The 27880-nt window shown below is 46.4% G+C and overlaps 1 protein-coding gene across 1 annotated transcript; it reads left to right on the top strand.

Moving 5' to 3' along the window:
• Window positions 1-11601: 11601 nt before the first annotated feature.
• On the top strand, window positions 11602-24931 carry LOC120978486 (SRSF protein kinase 1-like). Its single transcript, XM_040406639.1, has 12 exons — window positions 11602-11789; window positions 14448-14535; window positions 15945-16053; window positions 17246-17333; window positions 17591-17678; window positions 19025-19131; window positions 20284-20446; window positions 20539-20633; window positions 21174-21281; window positions 23207-23276; window positions 23808-23900; window positions 24674-24931. Exons 2-12 carry the CDS (start codon window positions 14487-14489, stop codon window positions 24856-24858), a joined length of 1155 nt encoding a protein of 384 aa, XP_040262573.1. The 5' UTR covers window positions 11602-11789; window positions 14448-14486; the 3' UTR covers window positions 24859-24931.
• The last annotated feature ends 2949 nt before the right edge of the window (window positions 24932-27880 follow it).

Here is a 27880-nt window from a genome sequence, read left to right as displayed (position 1 = left end):
CAGGGTACGAGCGTTTCCCGGACGGTTCGGACATGCCAACCGAAAATGCCCACCGAGACCACAGTACATGCATCGACCCTCGCGTCTCCGGAGTGCCCTCTCCCCCTCGGACAGGCGAGCAAACCCCAGCTGCATGGGTTCACCCCCAGACAAGTCATCCCCAGGAGGCGTGGGAGGAGAGGGAGGCACGGGTGGGACAGCAAACGTAGGCACCAATCTGTTAGAAGACCTCCGCAGGTTCTCCTTAAAGGAAGGTCTCTCCCTGAGTCTGGTGTCAATCAAAATCAGGAAAGAAATAAGAGACTCGAGCTCAACTGGTAGGTCCTTAGCTGCAACCTCATCCTTCAAGGCATCCGAGAGACCATGAGAGAAAGCAGCGACCAGAGCCTCATTATTCCAGCCCACCTCTGCTGCCAGGGTACGAAACTCAATGGCGTATTCAGCTACGGATCGTGAACCCTGTCTGATGGACATAAGGAGCTTCGCAGCAGAGGCAGCACGAGCCGGCACATCGAATACCTTCCGAAGAGAAGCAACAAAACCGGAAAACTCGGCAACCACCGGATTGTTGTTCTCCCATAAAGGGCTGGCCCAGGCCAAGGCCTTGTCCGAGAGCAGCGAGATCAAGAAGCCCACCTTTGATCTCTCAGTAGGAAAGGCATGTGGTAGCAACTCGAAATAAATGCCCACCTGGTTAAGGAAACCTCGGCACTGAGTTGGCTCTCCCCCAAAGCGCTGTGGAAGAGGGGCAGAACCGGTCATACCCCGAAACACCGCAGGCGCAACAACAGGTGTCGGGGTAGACTCTGGCGCAACAACCGGAGCGGCAGTAGGAGCGAGCCCAGGAGCGACAACCGACCCATCGGCAACGGGAGCGAAATGAGCCGTGCGTTCAAGCAGGGTTTGCAACGCCACAGCGAACCGACCCAACAGGTGATCCTGCTGATCAAGTCTGGCAACCAGCGTGGGTAGCGAGGATGGCCCTGTACTGTCAGAATTCATGGCTTGGTCCTAATGTCACGGAACCATGAACCAGACGTACAACAAGAGATAAGTGAAAATAAGAAGGCTTTATTGAAAATAAAGCTGTAAAGCAAAAGTCCAAACGGATGGTGAAACCGAGCAGAGTCTTTGCGAAGCCAGAGGTCAGGAACCAGAAGGGTAGTCAGACGAAGCCAGGATCAGGAACCAGCAGGGTAGTCAGACGAAGCCAGGATCAGGAACCAGCAGGGTAGTCAGACGAAGCCAGGATCAGGAACCAGCAGGGTAGTCAGACGAAGCCAGGATCAGGAACCAGAAGCAGCAGCAGTCTTAGAAGCATGTGAACACAAGAGGACCAAGCAAGGAACTGAAGCCACAGACCTCCTATATATATGAGCTAGGCATCCAGCTCCTCCCAGGGGAAGGAGGAGCCGCAGGGTGGAAGGCTACAAGAAACCCAGAAACCAAGATGGCCGCCAGCACATGTCAAACGAAGGAGAGCAGCAAGCAGGTAAGACCATGACACTCATGCTCCGGAACCTAGAAGTCCCTGCTAGCCCTCAAGATGGCCCTAAACTAGGAGCTGAGTAAGACAACCCACTCCTCCTAGACACGGAGGAGCAGGAGTCTCAACGGCCAAGCTGCTGGGAAAAGGGGAACAATTGCCAGCCTATGTATATGGCAGGTGCTGCACTAGTTCCAGCCACCTGCCACAGCCCTGCTGACTGGATCCGTGTGCAGGAAAGCTGAAGTCCACAAATAGCAGACAGGCGTCAGCACAAACTCATCCACACACCGGAACCCAGATACATGGCAGCACTAAATAGTACAGGAAAACAAAACACAGACTTAGCTAAACATAAACTTAATGAGACATCAAACCTAAACCTATGACCACAGTGGTGGCTCTCACAGATGGATGGAAAACACAGGAGGCTGCTTCAGCTAGCAAGACTGAAGCAACCTACTGAGCCCTGCTAGAGAGAGGGTCTATATAGGCCTAAGTGGCCACACCCAAATGTTGGACACACCCAGTGACATCACACACACACTGGGAAGGAAGTTAACCCTTCCAGTACCACAGAAGGGAAAGACACATAAAGGGGAATAGCACACAATACATACAACGTGCATAACATACACACACCTAACATAAAGGTTGCTAGGTGTGACCGCATGCCAGGGCAGCAAGCTGCCTAGCGACGCTCAGGCTGATCTGCTGCTAAAAACAACACTGGTTGCCCGCGGCAACCACAAGTGAGGCTACAGACAAGCGGCCCTCACCCGTGGTTGAAGACCCATACAAAACCGCCGGCAACTGCATGCGGTAAGAAGTCACGGTCATGGGCCTGGCCGTGACACCGGGCTTTCCTCAACTTTGAATCTGCGAAAATGCTTGTACATGCCCTCATCATCTCCCGCCTAGACTACTACAACACTCTCCTCTGTGGCCTTCCATCTAGCACTCTCGCACCACTCCAATCTATCCTCAACTCTGCTGCCCGACTAATCCACCTCTCACCCTGTTACTCCTCTGCCTCTCCCTTCACTGGCTCCCCATTGCCTAGCGAATTCACTTCAAAGAACTAACAAATACATACAAGGTCGTACATAACCTGTCCCCTCCCTACATCTCTGAGCTACTTTCCCGATACACCCCCACACGCACTCTCCGATCCTCACAAGACCTCCTTCTCTCCTCTCCTCTTATCACCTCTTCCCACAATCGCCTCCAAGATTTCTCCCGTGCATCCCCCATACTCTGGAACTCTCTACCCCAACGACTCTCCCCTACAGTGGAATCCTTCAAAAGAACCCTGAAAACCCACCTCTTCAGACAAGCCTACAACCAGTGACCCTGCTGCCTCTATACCGCCATGACCAGCTTCACCCGCACCTACTGTGTCCTTCTCCCATACCATGTAGATTGTAAGCCCTCGCGGGCAGGGCCCTCTCTCCTTCTGTACCAGTCTGTAACTCGTCCTGTTTATGCTTAGTGCAATTGTCTGTATTATATATGTACACCTCTTCTCATATGTACAGTGCTATGGAATGAATGGCGCTTTGATAATAAATAATAATAATACAGCGGTTTTACTGGCCCAGTGTGTTCAGAGAGGTAGAAGAGTTTTGTAAATCTTGCCCAACCTGCCAGATAAATAGCCCCCAGCCACATTTCCATAGTCCCCTGGTACCTCTCCCGATTATCCAGGTTCCGTTCAAGTGAATCGCTATGGATCTCATAGGCCCAGTACCGAAGTCCGCTAGAGGGCACCAACACATGTTCTCTTCCTAGACTATGCCACTCGGTACCCGGAGGCGGTGCCCCTGCGACATACACCGGCCAAACTCATAGCTAAGGAGTTAATGGAGATGTTTTCCCGAGTGGGGATACCTAAAGAGATTCTGACCGACCAAGGGACCCCTTTTATGTCCAACTCTGTAAGTTGCTCCACATAAAACAGCTACGGGCGTCCATGTATCATCCGCAAACTGATGTCCTGGTAGAGAGGTTTATTCAAACATTAAAAAGAGTGGTGTCTAAGGATAGGAGGGACTGGGACCTTCTTCTGCCCTATCTCATGTTCGCAGTGCGAGAGGTGCCCCAGGCCTCTACTGGGTTCTCGCCCTTTGAACTGCTATACGGCAGACACCCTCGCGGTCTGTTGGATGTGGCCAAAGAGGCGTGAGAGCAACAACCCACACTGCACAAAAGTGAAATTGAGTTCGTTACCCAGATGCAAGGACGGATGGAGACAGTGTTGCCTCTTGTTAGGGAGCGTATGGAGGCAGCTCACCGAGCCCAGAGTCGGGTCATAATCGGCAGGCTCTGGTCCGGAACTTTAACCTGGGTGATCGGGTTTTGGTTCTGGTACCAAACATAGACAGTAAGTTCCTAGCTAGGTGGCAGGGGCCCTACGAGGTACTCGAGAAAGTGGGAGAGCTAAATTATAAGGTACACCAGCCAGGGCGGCGAAAGCCAGAGCAGGTTTACCATATGAATTTACTAAAACCATGGAAAGATAGGGAAACCTATCTTTCCGGCCGGGTTTTCTAGGAGAAGGGTGCCGGCCCCTCTGTCTGATGCAAAAGAGGCGGCTGCCACAGTAAAGATTCCTTCCGCTCAGGAAGCCAGGGAGTTTGTTAGTCGGAACACGGATGTGTTCTCGGACCTCCCTGGACGCACTTCCGTAATCCAGCATGACATTGTCACTGAGCCTCAGGCAAAAGTCAGATTAAAACCATACCAGGTACCCGAGGCTCGGCGACAAGCCATATTGGAGGAGGTGCAGCTAATGCTGCAACTAGACGTCATTGAGGAGTAAAAAAGTGAGTGGGCCAGTCCTATAGTATTGATACCCAAGCCGGACGGGACGTTACGATTCTGTAACGATTTTCGCTAACTAAATGAAATTTCCAAGTTCGATGCGTATCCCATGCCCCGGGTAGATGAGCTTATTGAGAGGTTAGGACAAGCCCGATATTCTTCTGTTTTGGACCTCACGAAGGGTACTGGCAGGTGCCCTTAACGCAGGCTGCCAAAGAGAAAACTGCCATCATCACCCCTGAGGGGCTGTATCAATATAAGGTCTTACCCTTTGGTCTGCATGGCACCCCCGCCACATTCCAATGACTTATGGACATTGTGCTTCGTCCACATCGTCGGTACGCGTCGGCTTACCTGGACGATATCGTAATCCACAGTACCGACTGGGAAAGTCATCTACCCAAAGTGCAGGCTGTAGTGGACTCCCTTAGGAAGGCTGGACTGACCGCTAACCCAAAAAAATGCCCGATAGGGTTAGAGGAGACTAAGTACCTGGGGTATGTCATTGGATGGGGAGTAATAAGCTAACCCCAAGTTAATAAAATAGAGGCGATCCGGAATTGGCCCGACATGTCACCACGAGGCAAGTAAAGTCATTCCTGGGAATGGTGGGCTATTATATGAGGTTTGTTCCCCATTTTGCCACTTTAGCAGCTCCATTGACAGGACTCTTGAAGGGGCGGAAGTCCGTGATAGTCCGCTGGGATAATCAGGCGGAAGAGGCTATTTCCGCGTTGAAGTCAGTCCTGTGCGGGTCACCGGTTTAGGTGACGCCCAACTTCAAGAGGGAGTTTATAGTACAGACCGATGCCTCTGAAGTAGGCCTCGGGGCTGTACTGTCTCAGGAAGTCCATGGGGAGGAGCATCCTGTTGTCTTCCTCAGCCGCAAACTCACCCCAGCCGAGACCTGGTACAGTATAGTGGAGAGAGAGTGCCTGGCCATCAAGTGGGCGCTCGAGTCTCTCCGCTATTATCTGTTGGGGAGAAAGTTCCGCCTGGTCACCGACCACTCCCCTCTCAGGTGGATGAGCCAAGCCAAAGAGAGGAATGCTCGGGTCACCAGATGGTTCTTGTCATTACAGAACTTCAAGTTCTCAGTGGAACACAGGGCAGGCCACTTACAGGGAAATGCAGATGCCCTGTCCCGGATACAGTGTCTCAGGGTTGAACAAAGGGGGCGAGGTATGTAGGAAGGCGCAAGGGTCCGTTGTTGACGGCAGGTATGTGTCACCGAGGTTCCTGGCCTCGGTGAAGTAAGAGCCGGTAGTTTTAAGTGTCAGTGGCAGCTAGTGCTGATTGACACTTGGCTATTGTAATATGGCTGTATAGCTGATCCGGGATGGCTCTTACTGGGAGTAGTCAAAAGTGCTGGATGGGTGACTACTCCCCACGTTCCAGGCCGGGTCTTGACTGGCCTATATCAAACCCAGCCAGCAGTGTCAGCTGAGAGTGGATTACTCCTCTCTCTGACAGTGGAGCTCTGTCAGTCTCTGTGTTTGGGATCTGAGGCTTTGTGCCGTGCTGGAGGGATGAGACCCGCATGCAGGGAAACAGGCCCCCTAAAGCCTGCTCTGGACCGCTGAAGATAAAACTGCAAACAAGGTGATTTTTTTGTTCTGTGGACTTTCCATTGTGTGAACTAACACCAAGACTGAAAAGTGTTGTTTTGCTTAGGCCTTATGTGTGAATAAACACTGAAGTTTTGCTTTACAAACTGTTTTATTTTTTTGCCTCTGTACTGCGTCCGCTTACCCTGCCTACCAGAGCGAATCCCCCCACACCGTATAGACTTTTCTTGGCCTCCAGCATGGGAAGCTTGGCTACCTTGATCATTTCTGGACTTCATCTTGCTGTGTGAACATGGAGCAATGTTTTGACATGAATAGATTGGGCCTGACTGTGCTATTAGGGTCTCTGGGGAAGGATATTTATACATGTGAGCTATATCCCAGGTAACAGCACCTCCAGGGAGGAATCATGCACCTGGGCACCTGGCAGTGACAGCCACATCTTCAAGGAGGAGTCTATCAGACGTGAGATCGTAATCATGTAATAAGGACGAAAACATGTAATAGACCGACCACCTGGAGGAGCAGATGGGTGACCTGCAGCAGTGATTGGGTGACCTTCATTTAAAGCTTTGGACCTCACCGCTCCCCTGACATGTCTGTAATAGCCAATACACGTATTCTTCATGACAGCTATTCTGGAGCCTCTTTCCTCAGACTTCTGCAAAGTGGCGTCCCCCTGTTATTCCTCCTAGGAGGGTATAATTCAATTGTTAGCAGTTGGGGTTGTGTTCTTGCACGTTGTCCTATCAGAGCTGTTGCTGCTAGACTGCGCAGGGGGGATGGTAACACCAAGTTGTCAATTTTATACATCAATTTCCAAGAGGAATAACAGAGGAAAGACACAAGGTAGAGGTACGAGAAAAGATGCTCCAGAATTGCTATAGTATGGGAAATGCAAGTCATCTTGCCTGTTTTGCCTATAGGGGGCAGTATTAACATGGGTGGTGCTGAAAGGAGGAAGAACCATTTTTAATGCCTATCCACTCTGGCTCATTCATGAAGGTCCCACGTATAGGACTGTGGCATACTTACTATTAAGGCAGCTGCTATGGGGCTCCTAGCGAGGGCAGGGGGGCACCACAGTAAACCCCACTTGATTTCCAACATGAAACCATGGGATTTTCCTGCAGGGATCTCAGTGCATTAGGTTTTTAAGGCTTCCATTAAGTTCAATGGTAACTTTATAAATCTGTATTCACTGAGCTCCCTCTAGTGGTGGCTGCAGACAGACAGCTTTATATTATACCATACGAAGGGAAGCAGAGAAGCTACACGGTAGAGATCTCTACATGTATGTTTGCCTGTTGTCTGCTGTGAATACATTGAGACATATGGTGTTAAGAAAGATTGTCGTATCTATAAAGCATAGAAGTCGGGTAAAATAGGTGAGGCGGAGGGCAACTTTTTTATTAATTAAAAAATTCCTTCTCTTAAAAAAATGTGCAGAAATGTCACGGGGAAAGGGCATATAGCTGCGATGGAGATGATATTATATAGTCTGTGCGGCCGGCTATAGAAAGCAGCCACTATTATTAGCTGCAGAGAGGAAAGGTTAGTGGAGGGGCGGATGGCGGGGAAGAAATGCTCAGCGCGGATCTGCAGGGAGAGATCTTATATCACCCAGGTCCTGGCGGCCCCTTCTATAATACTAGATACCATATGGAGATAGATAGAAATGGAGACCCATAGAAAGCGAGCAACGAAGGAAGAAGAGACTCAATGCAACGTGATCAGATCCGGGCTAAGCTTTAGAGGATCACTCCCCAGCCTAGGGATGACTGACAGATATATACTGTATATTGGATCGCACATGGCACGGCTAAGCATGGTAACCCAAGCAGGGTTGTACATACCTTACAAAGCAGTGGTCTCCAACCTGTGGCTCTCCAGCTGTTGCAAAACTACAATTCCCAGCACACTGTCAGGCCATGCTGGGAGTTGCAGTTTTGCAACAGCTGGAGAGCCACAGGTTGGAGATCATTGCCATAGAGCAGCTGGGATGGGTGACAACCCTAAAAAGGTGGCCATACTGTCACCCAGAAACTGATCCAGACAGCACCCGCAGGCTGTCAGGGCATGCTGGGAGTTGTAGTTTTGCAACATTGCCATAGAGCAGCTGGGATGGGTGACAACCAGGGGCGTAGCTAAAGGCTCATGGGCCCTGGTGCAAGAGTTCAGCTTGGGCCCTCCTTCCCTCAGTGCTTTGTGGTCAGGGGCAGGGAAGCACATAGCCTTCATGCCGTCTGAGGCAAAAATGGAGACGCCTTCCCCCCTAGCTAAATTGTTGACCTAACCCCTTCCCTCCAGCCAGAGGTGTAACTTGACCAGCATGCACTTTCTATAATATCAGTTTCTTCTTAGGCGGCACAAGGGTCTTTGGGCCCCCTCAGGTTCCTGGGCCCGGTAGCGACTGCACCCCTTATAGCTACGCCCCTGGTGACAACCCTAAAAAGGTGGCCATACTGTCACCCAGAAACTGATACAGATAGCACCCGCAGGCTGTCAGGGCATGCTGGGCGTTGTAGTTTTGCAACAGCTTGAGAGCCACAGGTTGGAGAACATTGCCATAGAGCAGCTGGGATGGGTGACAACCCTAAAAAGGTGGCCATACTGTGGCCCAGAAACTGATACAGATAGCACTTGTGGAATACAATGTAATGACTTGACAGTAGAGGGCGCCACGGAGAAGTCACTGGAGAGTAAAACCAGTGCATTTGACCCCATGGGGACCAGATGGTAACTTGCTTCTCCCTGAACCTGCAGTTGACTATAAGGATCCCCGTCTGGTCGTGCACTGAGCTGACAGCTGCTCTCTGCCCCGAGCCATCAGCCTAATATGAGCCAAGGACAGAACAGGAGCATCTGTGCATTAGGTATCTGTGCCAGGACACTCAGCTGGGCGCAGCCACATCTAATTTCATTACCAAAGCGGTGAGGGCACAGTTACACAGCGCTGGGTGCAGATGGCTGCTGGCCAAAATCTGGTCTGGATCTTTAGGAGACTCCACATTTATGGAGGGGCATGGGTGCCAGGCAAATGCTATGCACTACAGTCGCTACTAGTGCACCCCTCATTCTAGGGGAGCGGCTTCCATCTTTCACCCTCTGTGGGGCCGGTTATCCCAGGGGTATACCTATAGTGGGTGCAGTTTGTGGAGGCCCAAATGGTCCCTTTGCACAATTAGAGGAGACTAGTTGGGGAGCTGGGGAGGAGCTTTACAAATTTTGCATTGGGGTCCAAGGGCTTCACGTCCAGGTCTTCATTAAGCTGGCCACACACTTGAGATGAATGTCGGTCGAAAACAACCAACAGCTGTCTCTGCTGAGCCCTCTAACACACATGCATGCTCAGCTCGTCTGTGCATGCATGTATTATTAATGCAACATGCCTGTTCCTTTTTCCCCCCATACTTCTGCCATTGGGTGAGAGGCCTCCATATGCAACACCCCTACCACGGACCTGGGGTATCCCTTGCCCCTTAGGAGATTTCTATGAAATATGTCCCTCTTAGAGAGCAAGTGGTCTTGACGCCAGTTGCAGTTAAGCAACGAGGAGATGGAGTCCCCTTTGTAGATGGTAGTAGGATTGCCAGAGTGGTGTAGAGTGGCCTAGAGTGTCTCTGTAGATGTTATAAGCACGTGTCACGGTGCTCCTACCTGGATATCCTTGGATCCCAGACGTGGTGGTCCGAAGCAGTGCAAAAAGGGATGAGTAAGTTGGATGATGAAGTAAGTAGAATAAACTGATGCGCATGCGCAGACCTTTAAATCTGTGAAGAAAAAAAAATACCCAATCCGTTTTTCCGGATGACATCGGAGAGACGGATCCGGTATTTCAATGGATTTGTCAGACGGATCCGCATCCGGATTCATCTAACAAATGCCATCCATTTGCGTCTGGATTGCCGGATCCGGCAGGCAGTTCCGGCAACAGAACCGGCCTGCCGGTAAATCCTCTGCCGCAAGTGTGAAAGTACCCTTAGCTTAATTGTAGTCTGTCTCTTACTTTAATCCTAAGAACTTCTTCCTGGCATCAAGCTCTCTTAGCTTGGAGTTTAAGGCAATGCAAGCCCAGGAGGGGACAAGCAACCATGTAGAACTTCTGCAGGCAGAGCCCTGCTGGCCGGCGCACAACCTCTCCCTTAGGAGGGTAGACTAGACACTGACTCACTAAACTCCTTCCTCTCCAGAGAGGGCTGGAAGGAACTGGAAGGTTCCTTTCCATGGAAACGATCACACTGCCAATGTTGCTGCCACCTGCTGGTGAATCAGGCAATTGCATGAACGTGTACCGTTTCATAAAGATAAATATGCCCATTATACAGGGAGGACACAAAATAAATTTTGATGACATAGGTTAGCTTATTAGAGATAGTAGCAAGGTGCAAAAGAGTGGTAATGGCCCTCTGGGTCATTACACAAGGATCAGCAACCTCCGGCGCTCCAGCTGTTCTGGAACTACAGCCTCTAGAATTCTCCTTTCAATTCTATGGGTGTTACAAGTACTGCCAAGCAATTGTGCATGCTGGGAGTTGTAGTTTCACAGCAGCTGGAGTGCCGGAGGTTGCCGACCCCTGCATTAGATGATCAGCCGATCCTGCTGAAATCGTAGTGCCCTTTAAAGCACCGGGATCCGGCCTGCGGCACGCGTGGCAGGTTAGCAGCAGTGCTTAGGTGTCGTTTTCCAGAAGGGGTCATTGTTTTCCATTTTTGGCTATCACATGGATGTATGTGCTAAATGCATCTCCCTTCCTTCACAGAAGTGGGGGGAGGGGTGCAAGAGAGAATGCCCGAGCCTACGAGAGTCAGTGGCTTGGTGCCAACCTGCTTTACTGGCACTCTCCCGTGATGACAATTAACTTACTGACCTTTCCTGGGGCCTCAGACCTGCTTGACTTCAGAATCTCTCCAATTCACAGTCATTATAAGGTCAATGGATAAGTCAGACTCGTATGAGGCGGTCCAAGGCCAAAAAGCATGGTCGGGTGGTGAGATCCAGCTGCAGTGCACAGCGGACTCCCCACCATTTTTTGGGTTGACCCTTACCTCGACCTGACTTAATTTGTTTGACCATGTAGTCAAAACCACATCAAAATTGCCCTCAATAACTCATGCAGCATTTGCCATAGATGCTTTTTTTTTTTTTGCTACTTTTTTTTTACATTTTCAGTACTTTCTCTTCTGCATCCGGAGACCGCAGCGGCAAAAAAATTGTGAAAAAATGCACGTGAGCATTGCAGTTTTTTCATGTTATTGCGGCGCAACTTCATTTTACTTGACTAGGGATAAGACGTAACACCAGGCACGGCCTGTGCACAAGGGTGGCGCTATTCTTGGAAAAAAATAACATTTTTTTTTGGTCTTCCTTCTTGCACTTGAAACCTCTGCCCTCTGAAATAACCATAATGCATTTAATGGGGTATGAGATTGTAAAAAAGTCAGAATTTGACCCCCCACCCCTAACCGCCTCCCTCTATCAATGCGACGGATAACATATGAAGCATACGGTAATATTCTTAGTATTCCACAAACACATGGAGGATAGGAAAGGGTTAAAACAGGTGCCATTATAAGAGGCAGTAACCCGATCATTGCGCAGCTGTCCCAGTATGATGATCCCCCCCCCCCCCCAGTTTTCCCACCAATGGACTTTCTAAAGGGGCCAAACATGATTTGAAACTGATCCCACCTCTCTTTCCTGACCACATTCCTCCTCGGCTTTGGAGGAAATCTCTGTCACTCGCCTTCGGTGAACTCAGAGGTCTCTTAATTCCAGCTTCGCCTTTGCTCCTATAATTCGGGCGAAGGATATCTGAAGCTCTGGGGCTCTGCAAAATAAATGTAGAAGACGTCTGGAGTAGTAAGGAACGTTCCTACAAGACCCGAGGAGCCGCCATAACCTGCTGATTGTAAGTGACCTGTATCTGCGCCTGTACAGAGACCCTGCAGAGTATCATTAGAAGTTTAGAGGGGCGGGGGGGGGGTCAAAATGTCTCATGCATGCTATAGCTCTGATTCTTTTATCCTAGGATGATGGGAGTCACAGCCGTCACACAGGTGGATTTTCAGTAGCCGATTTTGTCGTGGATTTCACCCCATGCATTGCAAAGGGTTAAATCCACAGCATTGATCCACAGCATCGGTTGACACACTAAGGGGCACTGCATTTTTGGCCGCTCTAAAATTTATTCTCGATGGGTCGCAATACTGAGGATTGTGGAGTGTCAGTTAAAAACCACGGCTATGCCGAGAAGGGACATGTCCTTTCTCGGTGGGGTCCCATCTTTAAACCACCGCAAACTTCAGCACTGCGACCCATTGTAAATGAATATGAGGCAGAAGGGACTGGATTTTGGTAAAATTTGGGCGCAGCTGTATGAACGGCCTCTCAAGATTTAATTTCCACACCACAGGTCGATTTAGGCTGATGTTTTTTATATTTCAGCGTGTGGATGAGATTTTGTAAAATCCTTAGGGTCACAAACGATAAATGCCAACGGGTAGCTCCAACATTCAATGCATTCTATGTAATCTATTGGAACCAATTTCTTTTTCTGATACAGAGCTCCAAATCACCTGCAAAGACAATGACAGAAAATATGATGGAGTTCTAACTGCCTGCAGCCACCACTAGAGGGAGCTCACTGCACACTGGCTTATCAGGGAGTTCCACGTACAAAGATTATGCGGTGAGCTCCCTCTAGTGGTGGCAGAATTTCGTCATTTCTGTCTATGCAGGGGATCTGGAGCTCTGTCTCAGAAAAGCATGCTATGAACACTGTGAAGATGTATTCAAAATCGTATTCAAGAGTTAATATTTACTTTCACACAGGCTTTTCATGACACTTCCGTACACTCTGGTCCACAATATCTCAGATCGGGAGTAACATTGACGTTACCAACTTTAGGAGCTCCACATGCTGAAAGTTTTGGCTCATCTTCCCTTCCAGAGTTCTCCTTTATTTCCAGAGTTCTGGATTTTTAAACATGGCAGATACTTCCGTATCTCTGCTCCGTGCAGCCGTACTCTGAAATGGTCACTAACTTTTCACGCAACTTTAAAAGGCATTCCGTTTGCTCTCCGTCCTAATAGAAGTCTATCGGAATCAAAACTTATCCGTCTGGTTCTCGTTATGCAAGACGGAAAACAAAGTCCTGTCGACAGGACCCAGACGGATCCGTTATGTTTTCCCATAGACTTCTATTAGGACGGAGCAAAAACGGAATGCCTCTTAAAGGCTACCTTTTTGCATCCCATCCTATGAATTCCGTTATGTTCCGTTATAACCCTGTTATAACGGAAAGCCATAACGGACTCCATAACGCTAGTGTGAACCCACCCTTAAATGTATCAATTCTGTATCCTTATAATCTATCATGAAGCAACAGGATGTAACGAAGGGTGACAGTAACAGGGGGATAAGTCGCTACAATGTAACCCTACACGCCGCCTCTAAGCCTCGCCACATACTTGTGCAAAACTAGACCGTTCTACATCAGAGGTGGATTGGCAAGATACTAGGCGGCCGTGCTGATCTGTCTGGATTACATGTAGTATTCGCTGATTAACCCAGCGGTGGGCAGGCGGCTTTAAGTAATTTACAGATAATTCCACAATCTGCGCTGTCCTATCGGGCAACATATGGATAGAGGCTTAAAGGGATATGATGAGGTCCAACGCTAACTGTACCTCATAGCCATGCTCTACTGATTGAATATTTTCTGACCCATCCAGGTCCATATTTTGCCTATAGGGGGCAGTATTATAGTATACGATAGAAGGGACCTCCAAAGAATAGCTGATCTCAGCAATCATCTGTTTCAAGTATTGGATTTTTTGTTGTTGTTGGTGGGATGGGGAGGGGGGTCGGAAAACTATAAATTGTAAAGTAGATTTGGTGATATACAATTTTGCAAAGATAGATGTATTGACTTTACATGTAGCTATGATACGTATGTCCTTTTTGTATTGTAAAACATAATAAATAAATAAATAAATAAAAAAGTATTGAGTTTCCCTACAGCGCCACCACAGGGGAAATGAAGTATTGCATGCTACCTATTGAGATCAATGCAATGTATGGACATGTTGGGTCTAGAATGGGAGGCCTTTTCTTTTGGGGGGCAGTTGGTGGGTTTGCTCTGTAATTGATGGATTTCACAGTAGTGGGGCTTAGTATAAAATAGTCATGACTGGGCACTTCCATGTGTATGTATTCCAGCAGATAACCCCCCCCCCCCCCCCCTCTCTTGTGTCTAGAAGTAAAGATCTAGAGATATGAGAGGAGAAGCGGCAATGGATCAGCTTGGCACTAATGCCCCTTCCATTAGCGTTATCCTCCCTGTAACATCTGAGGTCGACGCCAGAATGAAATACTAGACCCTTGAACGGCCTTGGCAGCTTTCTGAGTTGAAAAAGGCACCTAAGGATAGGGAGAAAGGGTCCTCGAGGACAGCTGGGGGGGGGCAGCTGCAGACGCGAATGGTAAATCTGAGATTATCATATGATATACAGTATATAATCTATGTATGCCCACAGTAATACGCTGCATGTCGTCACGTTTCAGGAGCAAGCTTCCTGCCTGAGGACAAAATCCCCTTAGAACATGTCTGATAAAGATGGCGCCCAGGAGAACCCTGCAGAGTACTGTCCAGGTGAGCGGCGGTCCCATTAAAAACTATAGATTTGGCTAATAATACACTAATGACTAGTGTTGAGCGCGAATATTCGAATAGCGAATATTAATCGCGAATATCGCAACTTTATTACGGATATATAGTGCTATATATTCGCTATATTGCTATATATTCGCTATATCGAATATTCGTCATTTTTTAACATCTGAACACATGATTCCTCCCTGCTTCTTTCTTGTGGGTCAATGAGTCATTGGCCCACAAGCAACTTAAGCAGGAAGGAATCATGTTTTCCTATGGAAAAAAAATGACGAATATTCTAAAAAACGAATATATAGCAATATAGCGAATATATTCGTTATTTGGATAATTCGCCTTTTTTTTTTTTTCCAATCTGTACAGTTGTTTGCATACTCCTCCCCGTCACCATGGGAACGCCTGTGGGTTAGAAAATACCATCGGATCTGAGTTTTCCCTGAGATCGTGAAAACTCAGATCCGATGGTATATTCTAACCCACAGGCGTTCCCATGGTGACGGGGAGGAGTATGCCAAAGTGGAATAACAGTACCGATTGAAAAAAAAAAAAGACTAATATTCTAAATAACTAATATATTCGCCATATTCCTGTAACTTAGTTTTTTTGAATATTCGTCATATTCTAAAAAACGAAGCTATAGCAATATAGCGAATATTCGTAAAATACACATATAGACTGTAATTTAGCTAATACAGTGCTATAATCTTTTTTTTTTATAGTCTAATTTTTTTTGTCTCTTCTAAACTTCAATTTTACGAATATTCGCTATATTGCTATAACTTAGTTTTTTAGAATATTCGTCACATTCTAAAACAAGAATATATAGCAATATAGCGAATATTTGTAAAATGCACATATTAGACATAGCCAACCCATAGGAAAGTTGCCTTTTACAGTTAAAAAAATAAAAAGTAATCGCAATACGCGAATTATTAAATCGCATATTATTCGCGATAAATACGAATAATGACAAATATTCGATTTCGACGAATATAAGACGAATATTCAATCGAATATTCACTACTTTTTTGAAATGTAAAAACAGGCACTCACCATCTGACAGTTAAAATTTATTTTGATTTATTTGAATAAAATATAATAAAGAATAAAATATATATTACCCCTACAATATTTCTACAATTATAGTTCTGCAATTGGTTATCCCTACAATATTCTGCGATTATAATATTCTGCGATTATAATTATTTGGGCACCAGATAATAAATTTCAGCTCTTTGCATTCAAACAAATATAAACAAATATAAACTGTGCAATGGTGTTGAAACAATGTATCGAAAACTGCTACAGTGTCTTAGTGCTTGAACATAATATGTGAATGTTCACTGCTGAATATTCACTACTAATGACCTTATCATGGCTTCATTTAGGAGGATACCATCCAGTACAAAGAGAGGAGATGCTGAACAGAAGATACCAAGTCATTAACAAGGTTGGCTGGGGCTATTTCTCCACCGTATGGCTGTGCCGTGATTTACAGTAAGTGGATCCTCTGACAATCAGCAGATCATAGGGTCCTCCTGCTGCTGGGACTTCCAGCCATCATCTGTAATCAGTGAGGACCAAGTGTTCAGTTTCCCTGCAGCGCCTACACAGGAGGAATTTAGGGCTCTTTCACACTTGCGTTCTTTTCTTCCGGCATAGAGTTCCGTCGTCGGGGCTCTATGCCGGAAGAATCCTGATCAGTTTTATCCTAATGCATTCTGAATGGAGTGAAATCCGTTCAGGATGCATCAGGATGTCTTCAGTTCCGGAACGGAACGTTTTTTGGCCGGAGAAAATACCGCAGCATGCTGCGCTTTTTGCTCCGGCCAAAAATCCGGAACACTTGCCGCAATGCCGGATCCGGAATTAATGCCCATTGAAAGGCATTGATCCGGATCCGGCCTTAAGCTAAACGTCGTTTCGGCGCATTGCCGGAGCCGACATTTAGCTTTTTCTGAATGGTTACCATGGCTGCCGGGAAGCTAAAGTCCTGGCAGCCATGGTAAAGTGGAGCGGGGAGCGGGGGAGCAGTATACTTACCGTCCGTGCGGCTCCCCGGGCGCTCCAGAGTGACGTCAGGGCGCCCCAAGCGCATGGATCATGTGATCGCATTGGACACGTCATCCATGCGCATGGGGCGCTCTGACGTCATTCTGGAGCGCCCCGGGAGCCGCACGGACTGTAAGTATACCGCTACCCCGCTCCACACTACTACTATGGCAACCAGGACTTTAATAGCGTCCTGGCTGCCATAGTAACACTGAAAGCATTTTGAAGACGGTTCCGTCTTCAAATGCTTTCAGTACACTTGCGTTTTTCCGGATCTGGAGTGTAATTCCGGCAAGTGGAGTGCACGCCGGATCCGGACAACGCAAGTGTGAAAGAGGCCTAAGTATGACATCGATGTTAATGAAATCAGTGGATTGTCTGTGGCATGTAGGACATTTCAGGTCCTCCAGAGCTGGAAACCCTCTTTGTAGCCAGTTTACATTCTGGCTTATAGATAGATGATTAAATAAATCAGACAACTCCTTTAATAGCCCTGAATTAGACCTATTTAGAACATTTCTGTCATTTACATACACAACCTCGTCTAACCTTTTACAGCTGATCTTGGAAGGTATTAGGAAATACAACAAAAAAAAAGGTTACGCGCTGAGGATTGTCCCTGGTTTTGTTATTGCAGGAAGAAGAAGTATGTTGCAGTGAAAATATCAAAAAGTGGGAAGAAGTTTAATGAATCTGCACTGGACGAAATCGCACTGCTGAACAGTGTAATAAGATCACATAGGAGAGCGCCAGGTCTCCCCATCCTGCACTCAGAGCTGTATTCAGAATTCTGCTGATCAGGACTTGGGGTCTGATAGATACATCCCCAGCAACACTGATCAGTTCTTATTAGACATAATAAGCGGAGACATGTGAGGCAGCCTGAGAGTTAACTCATCATGACTATAAGTATCTGTAACATAGGTGATGGATGTGAATATGTCTGAATGATTAATGTTCTCCTATTATTTCATGCACTTAGGTAAATGGAGCACGAAAAAAAGAATCCCAAGGAGAGAACATCATACACTTCCTACACGACTTTAAACTGATTGGAGAAAATGGACTTCATATCCTTCTCTTTCTAGCAGATACACAGTAACAGATTTCAGTTCTGACAAACAAGTGTAACACATAACAGATACTTTGTGAATTAACAGGATACCATTATATCAGGTCTACAGTCATGGCCAGATTATAGAGAGGGCACAAGGAGCCTATGTCCCAGGTCTCCACCACCTGGGGAACTCGGGGCCTCCATAGGTCTGGTGATGTCTATCCGTCTAATATTTCTATATACTGTATATAATATTTTATTGTTGAGGGTCCAACTCCCAGCACTCCCGCCAATCAGTCATGGCGCTCCGTTGAGAGCTTTGGCCGCCTTGCAGCTAACCAAGCACATTGTATAGCGTCTGTGCTTCGGTTTGCAGTCAAGGCCCATTCACTTCAATGGAGCAGAGCTGCACGTGGGCCACGTGGCCGATGAACTTGACGTCAGAGGCCTAGAAAGAGCTCTGTAGCCTCTTCAAACAGCTGATCAAGGTGCTTGGAATTGGACCCCCCCCCACTGATCGAATATTGATGACCAATGCTGAGGATACACCCTGGATATTTTACTCTCATTTAAGACCTATAGGATCTCCACTGCTTAAGAAATTGGGGATCCCCTGATGTCTGTTGGGGTTCCTATCCATCACTGAAGAGAGGAGATGCATGCAATGTCAGACTGGGGTGCCTAGATCCCGCCAGTAAAATTCATTTGGGGGGCGGGGGGGCATTGTAAAGCTACATGCATATACTACCTGCTCACACTACCCAGTTTTTATATGGACACATGCAATGTACTGTAGAGCATGGCACCTCAGTCAGCCTACTGTGCAATGTGCCACTTGTGCAGGGGGTGGGGGAGAAGGGGCCCATCTTGGTCAGAGGCCCACCGGGGAATGCACCTGTTCACCTGTGGGCCAGTCTGAGCCTGGATGCATGTATGTGGCTATTGCTCATACAGTCTAAGGGTATAGTCAGATACAGCAGGTTAGTTGTAGAAAATTCTGCAACTGAAAATTTAGTGGTAACGGCATGGCTTTCTGCAAGCTCAGTGCAGGCGTACAGACAAAATACCTCAGTGGAGAGGCCATATGGATTCCCACCAGCTCTACTGCATGGGGCTGCTACATCTGAGGTCCAGGTGTCAGAAGTGAGCGTCCCGGCTACAGAGGTCTGTTCAGTCAATGGACACTGGATCTCAACTTATCAGACCAAGGAATGGTTATACTGTATCTCCACCCAAAATTAAAAGGGTGTTATCATCAAAACTAAGAAATGCTGGTGCCATCATGTCTTGCACGTAATATTCTGGCATGCATCTCTGCCTGGCGCTATTGATGTTGATAAATCCATAACTCAGTTCTACATGTCTGTCTGGTTTTTGAGCTCCTGGGACCTTCTCTCCTACATCTGATGAAAAACTATGGGCCAGAGGGTCTCCCACTGACGTGTGTGAAGAGGATACTGCAGCAGGTAGGTACACTGGCCTATGGCTGTTTTGCAGGGTGGTCTGACCATTCACTCACCTCCCCACTGACTCAAGTAGAGGAAATAGGAGTGTTCCACGCCAAGATGTAGGGTGACATGGCTCCCTGGTCTTGTCCTCCCTTGGGGCAGGAGGGGGATGTTGATGGTGATTGTCCTTGAATGACTTGGCTTCTCAGATTGCAATTTGCCTCGATAGGAAAGTTCTCATTTCTCTTATTCCTCTCTTGATTGCGTAAAAGGATAACTTCCAGCAGTTACATATTCATCATCATATAATGGATGCTAGGTTATCATATATAATTTATTAGAGCGGAAAGCAAGCCAATTGTTTGGATTCCCAGCACTTGGTGGAGCTTGAAAAATATCATTTTGAAGCCTCGTAATATCGAAACTGATATTATACTAATAGGGTTGTATTGGGGGACCAAGTGGTTGATCACGGAAGCACCAACACACTTGAGATGGGCTTTCATCCCAAATTAAAGACTGGGCCCATCAGTGGTTCCCAGAAGATGCAGCCAATGGAGCTTCTATGATACCCAACCAGTCTACTGACTGATTGCCTCATACTAAAGCTGGCTGTACACATTAGATGTACTTTTGCTAAACCCAATGATTTTGGAAGGGTTGGCCGAGCATCCAATGAGTGTGGGGGCCTCTGAACTAACGCCTGACAATGTCGAAGGGAGATAAAGTCTCTGGCAGCAGCTTTCTCCCATTTATATAACTTACATGTTCAGCTGAACCAAGGATGGGTGGATCGAGAGAGATAGCTTTTGGTCAAGCGAGCAATCGACCAACAGTTATCTAATGTGTACAACCAACTTAACTGGCCTCAACATCTAGCATGCATTGACCTTACTTGTCCACACTGGTGGAACCAGGTTGGTTTTCTATGACCTCTGATATGCTCCAAAAGCATATATTACACCTTTGACTGGATTTTCCATATGGCGGGTAGACATGGTCTGGTTAAGGACACCAAGATGATGTCCCTAGAGTCGTGGTCTCCAGTCTGTGGCTCACAAACTGTTGTGAAACTAAATGCTGAGAGTGGTAGTTTTGCAACAACTGGAGATCACTGCTTAGAGTATAAACTGTCCTTATGGTCTAATGACCAAGTTTCTGGTGTTGAAGGTGCTTCAAGGTCTGAACTTCCTTCACAAGAAATGTCGCATTATCCACACTGATATTAAGCCAGAAAACATCCTAGTTTGTGTGAAGGCAGACAACTTCCAGCAGTATATGGCAGAGGCAGAAGTCTGGAACCACAACAGGACCCACGGAAGTACAGTCAACGGTATGATCACATCTACTGATAATAGGATCAGCGTCTTTACGGGAAGGTAAAGTTGACTATGCCATTGTTAGACCATCAATGTCTTGTTCTAGGGGTAGATGCCAACTTCTTATCTCATCTTTTTGAAACTGGAAATGCAGACATGCTTGGGGTGAAGATTGCAGATTTGGGAAGTGCATGTTGGACGGTAAGTCTTCTAATGTGATGTGATGAATGATGACTAATGGGTAGAGATGGTCTTCAAAGGGGAAAGTCATGACCAAAAATGATCTTCTGATAGGTCATAGTCATAGACACTTGGACTTGGGCAATCATAGATTTCTATAATGAAGGTGTTATGACGCTCTACACAGCATATAAACACCCTTTGCACCGCTGATTTTTCTGACACTATTCAGAAAGCAAAGTGTCCTGGACCATAAAATCTTGTGTAGACTGTTGTCCCAAACTTCGAGTGATGAACATTTGTAGGTGGATATCAGAGAAGATCGGTGTTTATAGACTTTACTGTTGATTTTATTGCATGGATTTTGGATAGATTATTGGATGCATTTCCCTTTTAAGAAACTAAATAAACCAAGACTGCCAAATAAATAAACATGAAAAAATACTAAAAGGTGTATTCCAGTTTCAACATTTATGAAATACCCACAGGATATGGGATTAGCAAGGTGGGACCTGTCCCTGACCATGGTGCAAACGTAACCAATCTGTTTCTGTTTTGCAGTATAAACCATTCTCTGACGAGATCCAAACTCAACAATACAGGGCACTGGAGGTCCTGCTGGGCTCTGGGTACAGTACACCAGCCGATATATGGAGTACTGCGTGTATGGTATGTATTCGTTCAAGCCTTTCTTCTTCTCAATGAAAGCTATTTCCAAGCCTTTGGATACCATTTTTTCTGTGACAGAGCTCCAAATCCAAATCCCTAACATAGACAAAAAACCGAAAAGATAAAAATGGGTCTACCTGAAGCTACCACCAGGGGGGGCTCAGGAGCATGTTAAATACATATATATATATATATATATATATATATACAGTACAGACCAAAAGTTTCGACACACCTTCTCATTCAAAGAGTTTTCTTTATTTTCATGACTATGAAGGCATCAAAACTATGAATTAACACATGTGGAATTATTTACATAACAAACAAGTGTGAAACAACTGAAAATATGTAATATTCTAGGTTCTTCAAAGTAGCCACCTTTTGTTTTGATTACTGCTTTGCACACTCTTGGCATTCTCTTGATGAGCTTCAAGAGGTAGTCCCCTGAAATGGTCTTCTAACAGTCTTGAAGGAGTTCCCAGAGATGCTTAGCACTTGTTGGCCCTTTTGCCTTCACTCTGCGGTCCAGCTCACCCCAAACCATCTCGATTGGGTTCAGGTCCGGTGACTGTGGAGGCCAGGTCATCTGGCGCAGCACCCCATCACTCTCCTTCATGGTCAAATAGCCCTTACTTTCAAAGTTTTCCCAATTTTTCGGCTGACTGACTGACCTTCATTTCTTAAAGTAATGATGGCCACTCGTTTTTCTTTACTTAGCTGCTTTTTTCTTGCCATAATACAAATTCTAACAGTCTATTCAGTAGGACTATCAGCTGTGTATCCACCTGACTTCTCCTCAACGCAACTGATGGTCCCAAACCCATTTATAAGGCAAGAAATCCCACTTATTAAACCTGACAGGGCACACCTGTGAAGTGAAGACCATTTCAGGGGACTACCTCTTGAAGCTCATCAAGAGAATGCCAAGAGTGTGCAAAGCAGTAATCAAAGCAAAAGGTGGCTACTTTGAAGAACCTAGAATATGACATATTTTCAGTTGTTTCACACTTGTTTGTTATGTATATAATTCCACATGTGTTAATTCATAGTTTTGATGCTTTCAGTGTCAATCTACAATTTTCATAGTCATGAAAATAAAGAAAACTCTTTGAATAAGAAGGTGTGTCCAAACTTTTGGTCTGTACTGTATATATATATATATATATATATATATATATATAGCCACCACTAGAGGGAGCTCATCAGCTTACAGCATAGTATTTATTGAACGGTTTAATGGTAGTGCTAAGCCATAGAAACCATTACTACACCCTCATACATTCAATCTGGTAAAAAGATCTGATGTTTCCCTATTGTGACACCGTGAGGGGTTGTGTCTGGCAAGGCAGGTATTTTCCTCCCAGCATGTGCGGCTGGGCTGGTTTCCAGCCAGGTGAGGTCAAATACAGGACTGGAGTTTAAGTGCCGGTCCGGGTTTTGGCTGCACCTGGCTGTCCTTAAATAGGCAGCTGGGCTCAGCAGAGATGTCTCTCTGTTTTGGGGATCTGAGGCTTTGTGCCGTGCTGGAGGGCTGAGAGCCGCATGCTGGGGAAACAGGCCCCCTAATGCCTGCTGTGCACTACTGGAGGCAGAACTGCCAGCAAGGTGACTTGTGTTATATGAACTTTCCATTGTGTGTGAATTAACACCAAGACTGCAAAGTTACGTGCTGTTTTGTGCAATTGCCTCAAGTGTGAATAAACACTGATGTTTTGAGTTAAGAACTTGTAATTTGCCTCTGTACTGCGCCCACTTACCCCATCTACCAGAGCGAAACCCCACACTATTAAGATAGTGATGGGCCCCATTAACTACGAGCTCCTAATCAAAGGCTTGTGCGAAATAGCCACATGGAAGCTGAAGATGTCATTGATTATTGGGGGTCTAAGTATTGGAGTATTTCACTGTTTGATTTATTACTCTAGGCATTCGAAATGGCTACTTCCCACTACCTGTTCGAGCCACAAGCTGGGGAAACCTTCTCAAGAGATGATGGTAGGAACCTGATTTGTGATGGTTTTCTCATAGTGTACACATAAGGGGTACATAGTGTCAATGGTGGGACTTCATGGTTTCTGTGCTTCAGCCACATGGAAAATATACAGGGATATACAGAGGATTCAATGGAAAACTAGTTCTTAAAGGGGTTGTTCAGAATTAGAAAACATGGCTGCTTTTTTCTAGAAACAGTGCCACACCTATGCATGGGTCGTGTCTGGTATTGCAGCTCAAAGACAATAAAATTTGTCAATGTGTACAGAAACTGTGCTATACTTAAGAAGTCCTAAAAGCATGACCTGTTGAGCTTTACTCGTGGAGCAGAGCTGTAAAGCACTGGTCCACAGCCACATTCTCATTTTAAGCAGTTCTCTGTCTGGCCAGTAGAGGGGGGTGAAGCGCAGGGGACCATTCTGTATTACATACATAAGCTCTATGGCATTTACAAAAGGTGTTGTCCAACAGAGCAATATTTGAGGAAACAATAACTAATACCAATAGAAGTGAGAATTATTTTTGGTATTTCAGATCACATCGCATGCATTATTGAACTGCTCGGCCGCATACCACCGAAAATCGCCTTTTCAGGGAAAAAATCTGCATCGTTTTTTAATAAACAAGGTACGAGGATGTCTGGTAAAATCCACAGAAAGTATCATACACACATAAAAGGAAAGCCGTATTTTTGCAGCATTTCCTACAATTAGGGAAAAATGATGCAGTTTTCTCGCCCTTTTGGAAAATTGCATCAAAAGTGGCGCATGACTGTGACGTGTGAATACACCCTAAAGGTCTCTGATCCTTATTTTAAAATTAAAGGGGCTGTCAATGCCTTTACATATGCCCTGATAGGGGAGACGTACCAAAATTAGTGCAAGGGATAAGTGGAGGAGGTGCTTATAGCAACCAACAGGGGTGCACTCAGACATTTGGGGGCCCCTAGAGCAAGAAAAATATTCTCATCCTTCCCTTTTTAGGTCTAAACTTGTAGACTTATTTAATAATATAAGGTAATAGGCATTATATAGTTGTTAATGCATGCAGCCACCACTAGGGGGAGCTAATTGTCTATGGAATTATAAACAACTAGTGTAGTTTTAAATTTACAGGAGCTTTGTAAATCTATATGCAGTGAGCTCCCCCTAGTGGCAGCTGCAAGGGGGAAAAAGGGGAGGCATTTTCAATGCCAGACCAGTATAACCTACATGACCAACCTCAATGGTATGTAGGCAAACAATGAACTGATTAATTTGTTTACATATTCCAAATAAAAAAGAGCGGTTGTTATGAGCGACTGCTCCATTTTTCCTTTGCAACAGTTTTGATAAATCTTCCCCTTTAAAAGGAACGATCCTAGTTTTATTCCAAGCAGTGTCCTGCTTTCTCCACTACAGGTGACCTCCTGCGGATTCCATATTTATACCCCTGCGGCCTGTACGATAATCTGGTGAACCGGCACAAGTGGCAGCAGAACGAGGCGCTGGCATTTGCCAGTTTGCTCTTACCGATGCTGGAATATTATCCAGAAAAGCGAGCGTCAGCTGAGAAATGTCTGGAACATCCATGGTTACAATCCTGACGACATCCTGGCGGGCTCGCCACTTTCTTAATATTTTTATACTTTGCATTGTCTGTCGCTGTTAGAACTTATAGAACAGGAAATAACTGTGAAGAAATGTTAATAAATGTTCTATGTAAAGACCGGTCCATGGATTTTGATGATTGTGTTATTAGCGTGGAATTCCTTTAATCTGGTATAATGCTGAAAGTCTGATAATCCGACAGATTTGTTTTAACAACATGAGAATAGTAGCCAGCATTGTGCACTACATGTAACAGTGCGACTGACACATCATAGAAGCCTTATCGGAATGCAGCTAGAATATTAAAGGCTATGTACACCTTAATTATTGCATTGTACTCTTTTTGAGCTAAAATCATTTTTTTTAATTGGTCTTTAATGATGAGCTGTTTTCCCTGCACAGCTTTGAGTTTATCTGCTAGCAGGATCTGTATTTTCTCTCTGCTCCGTCAAGCAGGGAGCTGACAGGCTCCTTATCTTTGATCTCTCACCTTATAAACACTCATTAAAGCTCAATTCTTACCTTAGTGATAAGAATGTGGCTCAAAGGGGTTATCTAATCCTATAAACTGCCCCCCCCCCCATATGCTGGGCCCCTCACATTGAATATACTTACTTGGCTCCCCACTTCCCGCACCGCTCCTGGTCCGCTGCTTCTCCCCGTGCGTGGATGAAAACATCCAGTGTCGGGAGGAGCAGCCAATGGCAGGTGGGGATGGGGACGAGGGATAAGAGTTATTAGAGATAAGAGTTATTAGATGACGGGAACAAAGCACTAGTCACACAGCTGGAAAAACAGGTAACCCTTTGTGACAGAATGGCTCAATATTTTTAATAAAGACCAATTGAAAAAATTATTTTTAGCCCAAAATGAGTAAAATGCAATCATAAAAATAAAAAAATAGTCCCCCGAAGGTGTACATAGCCTTTAAGGCAAGGTTCACACACATGCAGATAATGGTTGCAGATTTTTGTGCGCAAATGGCGGTGAAATCCGTGGTGTATTTGTATAACTCTGCAGTGGATAGGACATGCTGCTGATTTGTAAAATCCACTTTAAGGTATTTTCTGCTTTTCCTAGATTGACAACTCTCCTCAGGATAGGTCATCAATATCAGATCGTTGGGGGTCCGACTCCTGGCACCCCCACCCCCACTTCAACCCGATCAGCTGTAAGAAGAGAACGCAGCACTTGTGTGAGCATTGCTTTCTCTTCGCTGCTTTCCGTCAGCATTGCAGAGACGAGCAGTGTAATTACAGCAACTCTCTTGCTTATTCTAAGCGCTTGTCTCATCAGACGCAGCCACGTCTTGGGCGCCAGGTTTTTTGCTCTACTCATGAATACTCCGGCCAAGGCAGAATGGCTTGTTGGTGCCCACAGCAAGCAACTCCGAATCTGCATGTTTGTCATCTCTCCGGGGAGCCTCTTGGAATAATCTCCGAAGAGTTGGCAAATCTCCTGGGCACCGGAAAAAACTACTGGGAACGGAGTCAGGACGCACACGTCGGACGCCATAGAGTCAGGGACAGGCTGTCTGCTTGTGGTTGTGGATACGTACGGCACAGGTGACCCCAGACATGGCCATCGTGTAGTCAGCAGGGTGGGGAGAGGAGTAAGATCATGTGGAGCCAGAACAGAGATGAGGGGGCCACATGCAGCTCAGAGAGTAATAATGTATTATATAGGGACCGTGGCCCTAAGGTATTACAAATGACATACCTCCCGAGACTAGAGAGCGCACAGGCCAAGGATCATCCTCCAACTGGGGAATCGGCCTTTGTGCTCTCCTGCCCAGGTGAGATGACATCGCTGCATCGCATCTCCTGCCACAGAGAGCAGAACGTGCTCCAATCATCGGGGGAACGGGCCTGAGTATTACTTTTTTATTTTATTAATGCTAAGGGGATAACATTGTTGTAAGGTGGGCACAAAGGGGTTAGCACTACTATGAGGGGGCACTATGAGGACCTGCTGGGCACTGATTTGGCATATCTACTGTTAGGGGACATAACTAGTGTGTGGGGGCACAATGGGGGCATAACTACTGAGTGGGGGCACTATGGTGGCATAACTACTGTGTTGGGGCACTATGGAGGCATAACTACTGTGCTGGGGGTCTCGGGGGACATAACAACTGTGTGGGACCACTAAGGGAGTATAGCTACTGTGTGTGGGGGTCTAAGGGGACATAACTAGTGTGTGTGGGCACTACAGTGGCATTTTAGTGTGTGGCGGTACTATGGAGGCATAACTACTGAATAGAGACACAAAGGGGGCATAACTACTGTGTGCAGGGACTACGGGGGCATTTGGGGCACAAAGTGGGCATACTGTTTGGGGGTACAAAGTGGGCATAACTACTGCGTGGGGCAATATGGGAGCACTCTACTGTGAGGGGGCAATAATTACCGTGTGGGGGGCACAAAAATGACTGGGCGGGATCAGGAGTGTATAAATAAACATTGGGCGGAGTTAGAGGTGTGGCTTAGTGAGAAAAAAATGTGCGCTGGTGTTCTCCCTCTTTGGGCTTTTCAGAAGTTGGGAGGCTCGCGATATTAGGATGGATCTACACGGCAGTAGCAGGGCAGCCATTAAAGGGGTTTTCAGAGATTTTTATACTGATGACCTTTCCTCTGGATAGGTCATCAGTATTTTATCAGTGGGGGTCTGCACTTGGGACCCCCCCCCAATCAGCTGTTTTCCTATAGACAATTTCTATAAATTGGCAAATATATGGATAGGTTGTCCATATCCTCATTATGGAGGGCCCTGGTTGGGTATAATGAAGGATTCTTGTCACATTGGCTCCTTGAAGTCATATTATACCCAAGATATTAGTGAACCTCACTCATCACAAGACCATTACACTTCTATAAGTGTAATTCACACTCTGCCCGCTAGTGGCCGCTCTTTATACGCTTGGAGATTTCCCTGAGAGGAAGCACTCCCCGCCGGCCACCAGAGGGCTCCCCTGCGTTTACAGTAAACAGCTCTATGGTCATCAGCTTCCTTTAGCGT

This window comes from Bufo bufo, chromosome 9 (assembly GCF_905171765.1).
Source record: "Bufo bufo chromosome 9, aBufBuf1.1, whole genome shotgun sequence".
NCBI lineage: Eukaryota > Metazoa > Chordata > Amphibia > Anura > Bufonidae > Bufo > Bufo bufo.
Note: the sequence above shows the minus strand (reverse complement) of the source record. Positions and strands in the feature narration are given on the sequence as shown.